This window comes from Pelmatolapia mariae, linkage group LG7 (assembly GCF_036321145.2).
Source record: "Pelmatolapia mariae isolate MD_Pm_ZW linkage group LG7, Pm_UMD_F_2, whole genome shotgun sequence".
Taxonomy (NCBI): domain Eukaryota; kingdom Metazoa; phylum Chordata; class Actinopteri; order Cichliformes; family Cichlidae; genus Pelmatolapia; species Pelmatolapia mariae.
The window spans coordinates 35,889,379-35,899,873 of NC_086233.1; the positions used below are offsets into that span (position 1 = coordinate 35,889,379).

Consider the following 10,495-nt stretch of genomic DNA (forward strand, 5'->3'; position numbering starts at 1 on the left):
AACAGTTTGCACAATAATAAAAGCATAAGACATAAAACAAATTTAAAATAGCAGAGTGGAGAGGTTATGTGGGATAAGCTATTTTGAACAAGTGAGTTTTGAGTTGGGACTTAAAGAGAGAGAAGGAAGAGATATTTCTTAAATCAGGAGGTAAGGAATTCCAGAGTCGAGGAGCAGAGCAGCTGAAAGCCCTGCTCCCCATGGTGGCAAGGCGGTGGGAGGGGACGGAGAGCGAAAGGGAAGAAGAAGATCTGAGACAACGAGATGGGGCAGTGATCCGAACCAGATCAGAGAGATATGGAGGAGAAAGATGATGAATAGCCTTAAATGTGTACAAGAGTATTTTGAAATTGATACGATATTTGACCGGGAGCCAATGAAGCTGCTGCAGGACAGGAGTGATGTGGTGGATAGAAGGGGTCCTGGTGATGATACGGGCGGCAGAGTTCTGGACGCGTTGGAGCTTGTGGATGGATTTTTGAGTAAGACCAAAAAGAAGTGAATTACAGTAATCAATCCGGGAAGTAACAAGGCTATGGACAAGAATGGCAGTGGCATGTGGGGTAAGAAAAGGACGAAGATGATTAATGTTGCGCAATTGAAAATATGCAGACCGAGTGACATTATTAATATGTGAATTGAAAGATAGAGTACTGTCGAGGATGACACCCAAGCTTTTCACAGAGGAAGAAATGAAGACCGGCGAGTAATTGATAGTAACAGAGAAACTGTTGGTTCTGGATAATGTTGATTTAGTGCCTACCAAGAGAAGCTCGGATTTATTACTATTGAGTTTGAGAAAATTAGAAGAGAACCATGAATTTAGTTCGGCTAAACAAAGGGTGAGGGAGGATGGGGGAAGAGCAGAATCAGGTTTAGTGGACAGATAAAGCTGGGTGTCATCGGCATAACAGTGAAACTGAATATTGTATTTACGAAAAATGTGTCCGAGCGGTAGAAGGTAGATAATGAAAAGAAGGGGCCCCAGGACAGAGCCCTGGGGCACGCCAGTGGTCAGAGGAAAGGGTTGAGAAGTAAAGGATTTGAGTTGAATAAACTGAGTGCAATCAGACAGGTACGATTTAAACCAGGCTAGTGGAGTATGAGAGAGACCGATGGAGGCTAGCCTACTGAGAAGAATGGAGTGAGAAATAGTGTCGAAAGCAGCGCTCAGATCGAGGAGAATAAGGATGGAAAGTAAACCGGAGTCAGCTGCTATAAGAAGATCATTGGTTATTTTTATAAGTGCTGTTTCAGTGCTATGGGAGGGGCGAAAACCAGACTGGAACTGTTCATACAGATTATTATTAGTTAGTAATGTGAGTGGAGTTGTGTGGCAACTATTTTTTCAAGAATTTTTGAAAGGAATGGTAGATTGGAAATAGGCCGAAAATTCTCAAAATTACTGGGATCTAGACCAGTTTTTTTTCAATATTGCGGTGATGGCAGCAATTTTGAGGGAAGCAGGAACAGTTCCAGTGGTAAGTGAAGAATAGATTATGGCAGATATTAGGGGAAGCAAATAAGGTAGACATGCCTCAAAGACAGTAAGAAACAAGTACAGGGACCAAAAAATTATTTAGAAGCTGTTTTGATCCCTAATGGTTGTGCAGTCATTATAACTTACAAGACAGAAGGTATAATAAGGTATAACACATATAGTATTAAAAACACCGTCTACTATTGTGTCTGAATGTGTGGTACTGCCACTGTCAGTTTAGGCCTAAATATATATGTGTTTAAAAAAAGACCACCTAATTTAAATGTAATCATTACATGCTTGTTAAAAGCTAACATCCGATATATAAAGTTTCTAATAAGCACAATGACCTGATAAAACATATGGCAGTGCTTACCCAAAATGTTCCATATGATTCAAACGTGGAATTTAATTTAATTCTTTAGAAGGACAAGCTAAATTACTTTATTTTCAACTATAAAGCCAACCTAGACTTTAACTATTTAACAAGCCGGTAATCTGGTTATGGCTTTGGACTTTCACAACAAAACCTGTCTAAACACGTTTTGTAACAAAAAAAACCCACTTGACATCTGTGACATTAATCGATGTCACAGATGTTGAAAAGCAATCACAAAGCATTGAAATAAATACAGGGGTTAAAATATACAGTTCATATGTTATAAAGGTTTGTATGGATTAAAAACAAGCCCCGCCCCCTAACGGCTGCACCTTCTGGATAAGTTTCGTCTGGGCTCTTATAGCTGCTCACTTTTCTATTTCAAACAATCAACAAAATATTTATACGATTTTTATGCAAGGTTTTTAAAGCTGCAGGGTTAATTTTTAAGTAACATGAGCTGAGATGCAGCAGCATGCACACTGAGCATCGGTGATATGAAAAGCTAGGCTAAAACTGGCTAGTTAGCAAGTTCATAAACCTGGTGCCAAACTGAGAGAATGCACAAAAACAGTTTGAATACATTTCCAGTTTACTTAGTTTTTCTAATTTATAACAACTCAAATAAACTGAGTTGATCAGCTTTTTGAATGAAAAGTACTGGTAACTTACTTAAACTGAGCTCTAATAACAAGTTGATAAAAACTGAGTTTGGTCTACTTAATATTTTAATTAAACACAATATTAGATTTTATGCCATTAATGGAAACATTAAAGCCAATGAGATATCCTATTGTTTTGTCAGCTTGCAGTAGTCTGGAAACACCTTCAGTCCCAACGTGCTTTTATAGGTAGAAAGATTTCAGGCAGAGGACAAATAAAGATCTGTGTGTGTGGATTTCAATGTTGTAGACAGATGTGGTCTTACATGTGTTGCAGATGTAAGAGCATGACAGGAGGAGAGAAGCTCCTGAGTGGTGTGTAAGACTGCAGGTTATCAAGGTTACTCAGTTTTACAGTATGATTGCAGTATCAAAAACGTCTAAAATGCTGTGAATATTAAAAAAGAGAGAAACTTATGAAATTCCAACCAGAATACTGAAATGAGTGAACACACTCTGGAAACTGAGCTGAAGTGAATGCAGAACAGAAAATAAAAATAAACTAATTAGAAACACTAAGCTAGAACAGCTCTGTAGGGCACGCCTGGGAATTAAACGTGCTGTTTGGTGTACTTCCACATCATGACCAGCAGGTGGAGGCAGAGTCCTTCTTCTGCCGTCGGAGAACTCACATTTACAGTCTTTTCGGGCTCATGTTCAGACTTTATCACTCATATTATCATCTTTATTCTTTTATTTTTTTACTCGCATTTATCCTCTTTGGAATCTAAACCTCTGCATGTGTAAACATGAATATTCAGACTATATTTATAAATTCTGCATTCATCAGCTGATCGTCTCTCTGTGTCTCGGCAGAAATGTTTCTGTCGAACTGTTCACTGTTTTTGTGTTTGGTCTGAATTTCTTTGCACAGTTTAGGGAGCTTTCACCCTCCGATTACTTTCCCTTCTCCTCCACCTCCTCCTGCTGCTCCCCACAGTGCAGGGAGGAGGAGAAAGGGAGGAGGAGAAAGGGAGGAGGAGAAAGGGAGGAGGAGAAAGGGAGGAGGAGGGCTCCGAGATCTGACGCAGTGAGCGGCTGCTCCTTCACTTCCACTCCCCGCTCCCAGGAAGCGACACGGCGGCTCGGAGAGCGCTCACAAACGCGCACATCCACCAGGACGGAAAGAGGCGGAGGACGGCTAATGGAGGCGATGAGGGCGGCGGTGATGACTGGAGGTGAAGCGAGGCTCCGGAGCTTCGGTTTAAAGCCGGAGCTGTGAGGTCTGCCTTTATTGTGTGCTGAGTGGCGCAGGGGAAAAGGATGCCTCCGCGGCCGCGCACACGCCTCCCGCTCCTCTCGACAAACTCGATCATTTCCCGACTCGAAGCGGATCGTCTGCCCTCTCAGGAGGAGGGTTTGTGGGTGAGGAGCGCGCTGATTTCTGAGGGACTCCGTCCACCATGCTGCCCGCTCAGGATCCATGAAAACTCTCAATGAAAACAAGGAGAAGGAGGAGGAGGAGGAGGGGTCCGGCTGCAGCGCCATGGAGGACAAGGAGAACAATCTGAAAACGGCCAGGCTGTGGAGGGATGCCGCCCTCCGCTCCAGGAAGCTGCGGAACAACCTGCGGCAGCTCACCCTCTGCTCCAAAAACAACCAGATCATCCTGCCAGAGGACATAGCTGACATCGAGGCGCTCAACCTGGGGAACAACTCCCTGCAGGAGCTGCCGGACGGCCTGGGATCCTCCCTGAACAACCTGCGCGTCTTGGTCCTCCGCAGGAACAAGTTCAGCTCTGTCCCTAGGGTGGTGTTTGAGCTGGGGCAGCTGGTGGAGCTCGACATGAGCCACAACTGTTTGAGGAGCCTTCCTGAGGGCGTGGGGCAGCTGAGAGGGCTGAAGAAGTTGTGCATCAGCCACAACAAAATCCAGCACCTGCCAGCTCAGATCGGAGCTCTGCAGTCTTTGGAGGAGCTCGACATGAGCTTTAACGACCTGCACGATTTCCCCAGGTCGTTCTCCGGCCTCGCCCACCTGCGAACTCTGGATGCAGATCACAACAAGCTGAACCAGTTCCCCACCGAGATCATGGCCCTCGGTGAGCTGGAGGAGCTCGACTGCTCTGGGAATAAGTTTGAGGTGTTACCGGCGGACGTTCGGAAGCTGCAGTCCATCAAAATCCTGTGGCTCAGCAGCCTCCACATGTCCTCCTTACCCCACACTTTCTGTCACCTGCAGCACCTGGAGAGCCTGATGTTGGACGGGAACCACCTCAGAGAGCTGCCCCCCTCCTTTGGCAGCCTGCAAAGACTCAAAATGATCAATCTGTCCTCAAATGACTTTGAAAACTTTCCCCAGGTTATTTTGAGCATAACGGGATTAGAGGAGCTTTACCTGAGCAGGAATAGACTGATTCATATTCCAGAGGAAATTGGCCAGCTGGGAAAGCTGGTGAACCTGTGGCTGGACAATAACAGCATCACATATCTGCCTGACTCCATCGTGGAGCTGGAGAATCTGGAGGAGCTCGTTTTACAGGGTAACCAAATAGCCATTCTTCCAGATAATTTTGGAAAGCTTTCCAAAGTGAACATTTGGAAAGTTAAGGATAACCCTCTGATCCAGCCACCGTACGAGGTGTGCATGAAGGGAATCCCATACATCGCAGTGTATCAGAAGGAGCTTGCACACTCTCAGTTTGCCGTGAAGCCGCGGCTCAAACTGGTCCTGATGGGGACCCAAAATGCAGGGAAAACCCGGCTGAGGCAGAGCCTGGTGAGCACGCAGCAGGACGCCAGCAGTAACCAGGGAAACAAAGGAATTGAAGTCACCAACTGGGTGGCAGACGCTGATCGCCACCTCACGTTCCTCGTGTACGACCTGTCAGGGAAGCAAAACTACGACCTGATCAAACCCTTCTTTCTCTCCCCCGGTGCTCTCTACATTCTCGTCATCAACCTCAAAACGTACTCGCCCAAGAACTTTTACACCCATGTTGGGTATTTCCTCCACCTGCTCTGCGCCAAAGTGCCCCATGCTGTAGTCTGCTTGGTGGGCACGCACACAGACCTGTGTGCAGAGGTGGAGGTGGAGGAGAAGACTCTGGACATCCACAGGCAGATTGGCCTGCAGGAGAAGAGGGACATCCAGAGTTTAAGGGGGCTGGCTCTGCAGGTGGACCAGGCTCTGGAGCAGGGCTACAATGTCCGCACCTCCAGCCCTCACGTCCTCTTTTATGGTGTCACTGACAAAAACCTGAGGCGCCGAAAAGCCCAGCTGCAGTACATGCTGAACCACCGGCTGCAGATCCTCTCTCCTGTCCTGAGAGTTAGCTGCACAGGTGCTCAAAGGAACATCCCAAGGCTGAGGGAGAAGCTCATGTCCGTTGCAGAACACAGGGAGATCTTCCCCAACCTCCATCGTGTGCTGCCAAAGTCCTGGCAGATGCTGGAGGAGCTGCACTTTAAGCCCAAAGACCTGTGGCTCTCATGGTGGGACTCAGCCCGGCTGGGCCTGCAGGCAGGGCTCACTGAGGACCGGCTGCAGAGCGCTTTATCCTACCTGCACGAGAGCGGGAAGCTGCTCTACTTTGAGGACAGCCTCACGCTAAGGGAATACGTTTTTCACAATCTTCCACGATTCATCGCAATTCTCAATGTGTTCTTCCAGAGGGATGAGTCCACCCTGCTGGACCGGCTCCTCTCTGAAGGGGAGAGGGGGGACAAGGGGAGGGTGAGTCTGGTCATAGAGGACGAGAAGGGAGAGAACCTCAGGGTCACCCATCTGCAGCACCACGTTGAGGGCTTTCTCCAGCATGGACTCTTACCCTCTAATGTCATCCGCTTGCTCCTCAGACCGCTCATCCAGACCCAGCAGGACCTCCACCTCATCATGGAGCTACTGGAGAAAATGGGGATCTGCTATTGCATCAACAAACCCCGCAGCAAGCCTCTGAATGGCGCGACTGTGTGGTACAAGTTCCCCAGCTACGTCAGCAGCGAGGAGGTCCAGGTGGATGCTTCAGCCGGCGGGAGCTCTCTGCCTCTGTGTAACTTCTTCTCTGTGGAGCAGCTGCACATCCAGTACAGTTTCCCTTTCCTGTTTCCTCCTGGACTGTTCGCACGCTTCAGCGTGCAGATCAACAGCCACGTGGTGCAGCGTTCAGACAGCAAGCACCAGATCTTCGCCTATCGGGGTAAAGTTCCCGTGATGATCAGCCACCGGCCTGCCAAAGGAAAGCTGCAGGTGGAGACTCTTTCTATCGCCAGCCACGCCTCACTGCCCAACATCTGGACTGCCTGGCAGGCCATCACTCCACTGGTGGAGGAGCTGAACATGCTGCTACAGGAGTGGCCCGGTCTGCACTACTCTGTACATGTTCTCTGTTCCAAGTGCCTCAAGAGAGGGTCGTCCAACCCACACGCCTTCCCAGGTAAGACCTCATTAATCTCCGTTTCACTCACCAACAGTCAGGATGGGGCTTTGTCCCATATACATGCAGATCAGTCACAGACTAACTTATAGCTGTTTATATTAACACTGTTATATGAGTAAAAGTACTTCTGAGTCACTGTGTGACCCTTTAACTTAACTGCTAATGGAAACCTGAATGCTGGATGCACAGGGCCGGACAAAACTCCTGCAGGGCCACTGGGCAGGGATAGGCCCTCCAGACCCCCCCACAAATGTGCGTGTTATTATTATTTCTCAAAACAAAACAGACAGATGGCAAGGACAGAGAAAAACTTTCTATATGTCAAAAATTAGGAAATTTCTGTACTGAAACAGCTCAGTAGAGTAGAATAAACTAAAACAGCTCATAGAAGTAAAATAACTTAAACTTTCATACTTATGAGCTACTTTAGTTATATTTTTTTGTCACATTCTGTTTTATCGAACCATTATTTTGTTTTGTCATTGATTATAGTCACTATATTTCTGAGTGAGAGTAAATCTCACCGTTGATCTTATACAAAAACACAAAAGCATATGTTGTTTGTAATAAAAAATGAAAAATATTAAAGCTCATTAAAGTCAGTTAAAATGAAGTGAAAACATAATGTATTATAATATGTATAATGTGCTTTAACGTATTATCATTATTATTATTATTATTCCATTTTCTAAATGTAATAGTTTAAAGAAGATCGAGGTGATTTAAATGTTTTTCATTTAAAATTCCTTTATGTAGGAAACTAGTTGAGCTCGTTTCTTCAGAGGTTTTCAGGGTGGCTCTGTGAGTCTGGAGTCTGAGCTCAGGTTCATGCACGATGATGGATGTCTGGTCTCTGATTTCACCTCAGCAGCAGTGCCTGCTTTTTATTCCCTTTTATGACTTTTGGGGCGACTTTTATAGGAGTAAAACTGGCTAACAGCAGCAATGGGTTAATAACCCAGTGGAAGGTCGGGTGACGCCCTGCGGGCCGCTGAATTTGTGCTTCACTGATTGCCTTTTTTAGCACTTTGGGCCATTTATTCCATTATACTGAAGAGGAAGCAGACGTGTCTCCAAATGACGCTGTAGACCGAAGGGTTTTGAGTTTTCTTTGAGTGTAATGGACTTCACGGTGTTTCTGCTTCCTGTTTGACTTCACTGTAACATGAGCGTGACATTTACCTCCACAGATTCGCTTTAGTGCTTCTGCGGCTCCTGTTAATCAGATTCAGTCACGCCCTGAATCTCAACGAGGCTCCGTGAAACATGCAGAGGATGCCTCAGAGAGCTGAACAAAGGCCTCTGACATCAGGTTAAACAGAGAGGAGGAGGAGGTGCACAGAGGTGCAGGATGCCCCCCTCCCTCCCCCTCTCCCAGCCTCGGGGACATAGTTAATCCTGCTGCTTGTGTTTGCAGCTGCAGAGTGACCTGCTTTCAATGCTGCACCCGTAAAGCGGTCAGCAGAGTCACGTGATGCGATGTAAGGTGTCGCTTACATCATGCTGCTTTTATTGGATTTATTCACATTAGATCATCAGCAGCCTGGCGCAGGCTCACTCAGCTCAGAGCACTTTTTAAAGGAAGCAAATTGGTTTTCTAACACACACTCCCACAGGAGGAGACGCGCAGCGGTCCTTATCCTGTGGGGAAACACCCAGAAGTTTCTCTTTAGTCCTCATGAAGCTCCAGGAGGTGGAGTTGATATTTACTGTCATTTAAACAAGCCAAATAACCAGCTGACTAATCAATAATCAAAGTAATCGTTTGCGTGAACGTCGCTCAATGATAATCAGACTGATGCAGACAAAAGTCTCTGTCTGCTCTGGGAGATCTTCAGGCTCTGATCAGGAGCAGCAAGTTGGGGGACAAAATAAAAGGGTGGAAGCACAAATTTGTTGCTCAAACACGTGAGGTCAGTACCGATAAAGAAGTCGTCTGATATTCTCAGTTTTAGTGTTGTGATCTGCTGTGATATTCATTTTTATTATCTGAAGTAGATGTTCTTGATGAAGCTGATCTGCGTTGTTTCATTCATGCTTTAGTTTGTGTCGCTGAGTTTTTGGGGTTTGTTCTCCCCACTGTCACCGGGTTCTGCACAGAGCAGTCTGCGTTTTCTCTCTGACCTTTCAGTTTAAAGTTCTTCTGACATGACGCGTCATGATTTAGTTTTTCCACCTTCTGTTGTCCAGTTTTGTTAGTCTGTGTGAACTGCAGCCTCACTTTCCTGTTCTTACTGACAGGAATGACACAGTGTGCTCTTCAATTGCTGTAGCTCATTTGCTGCTAGGTTCAAAGATGCTGTTCTGCATATTTTGGTTGTAACAGGTTCTTATTTGAGTTCCTGTTACCTTCTATCAGCTTGCTTTCCATAGAGCGGCAGTATTATATTTTCTCTGTAAACTCAGAGATGTTTGTGGGAAATGGCAGCACATCAGCAGTTTCTGAAACACTCAGACCGACACCATGCCACACGCGGTGACTTACTGTAGATCAGCTTTCTTCATCAGTCCGATCCCCAGTTTGAACTTCAGCAGGCATCTCGACCACGTCTACATGACTAAATGCACCGAGCTGCTGCCACGTGATTGACTGATTAGATACTAATGAGCAGTTGAACAGATATCTCTAATAAAGTGGCTGAGCGTCAACCCCATTTTGGAGTCGGTGCAATCAAATTCAAAACATTCTCATCCTGAGGTGTCACATGGACCCTGCAGATCTTCACCTGCTGCTCAGTTTTAATGAGCATGTTGGTTCATTAACCCTCTGCAATGAGAAATGTTGAGTCAGTTGGAGTAAGTTTTCTCGCAGGGTCAACAAAGAACTGTATTTAAAGTTAAGTAAACACACCCTGCTTGATAACAGAGGATGATGAACCCTGGGAATGAAAACCGCCCATCATATCTGACTGTAAAAACTGAAACACATTTTTTAAAATGAGCAAAAAAAAGATCAATAATTGTGTAGTTTCAAGGTGGTCCCTGCCTGGTCTGAAATATTTGATGCAAATATGATTCATGATGACAGCGGTGATGTTCAACGAGTCGTTTTATAGATTATAAGAGAGAGAAAGTCCTCCGTGAGAGCTCCATGAGCTCGAACACGTCAGGAAATTCTCTTTTTCCTTTCATTCGTAGAAAAAGAAAGCAGATCTTCTTTTTTTCTTTTTTTTTTAAAGAGAACAACTTTGTTAGTGGGCAGCCGTGGAGTCACTTCCTCCCAGACATCAAACTCAGAAAAAAGGGTTTGTTTTGCAGGGAAAGTCCAGCAGCGGCTGTCAGAGGAAACAGGCTTCAGGTTCAGTGAGCGGACGCAGGTGCTGCCCCGCTTCACGATTAGATAACAGAATGTGGACAGTTTAGAGTTCTTATGATTATTTTGGTGTAAAGGTTTGATTCATATCACAGGGGAAAAAAAAAAAGATCTAGAGTCCTTTAAAAATTAACACAAGTAAACTTTGAACAGAACGTGCGGACGTCACGGTTAGCTGGTCAAAGCTCGGCTGCTGCCAGAAGCAGCCAAACTGCAGTTCCTCTGACGTCCAGCAGAAACTCCAGCAGTGACTCAGTTTTCTTACTGTGGGTAACAAAAACC

General features: G+C 45.7%; 1 protein-coding gene across 2 annotated transcripts in view; it reads left to right on the plus strand.

Moving 5' to 3' along the window:
• Positions 1 to 3,522: 3,522 nt before the first annotated feature.
• Positions 3,523 to 10,495, plus strand: part of mfhas1 (multifunctional ROCO family signaling regulator 1) — a 26,116-nt gene continuing 19,143 nt past the window's right edge. For both annotated transcript variants that reach the window (XM_063478918.1, XM_063478919.1), the window contains exon 1: positions 3,523 to 6,897. In XM_063478918.1, coding sequence (XP_063334988.1) covers positions 3,945 to 6,897 — 2,953 coding nt within the window. In that variant the 5' untranslated portion in view covers positions 3,523 to 3,944. The remainder of the gene's footprint in view (positions 6,898 to 10,495) is intronic.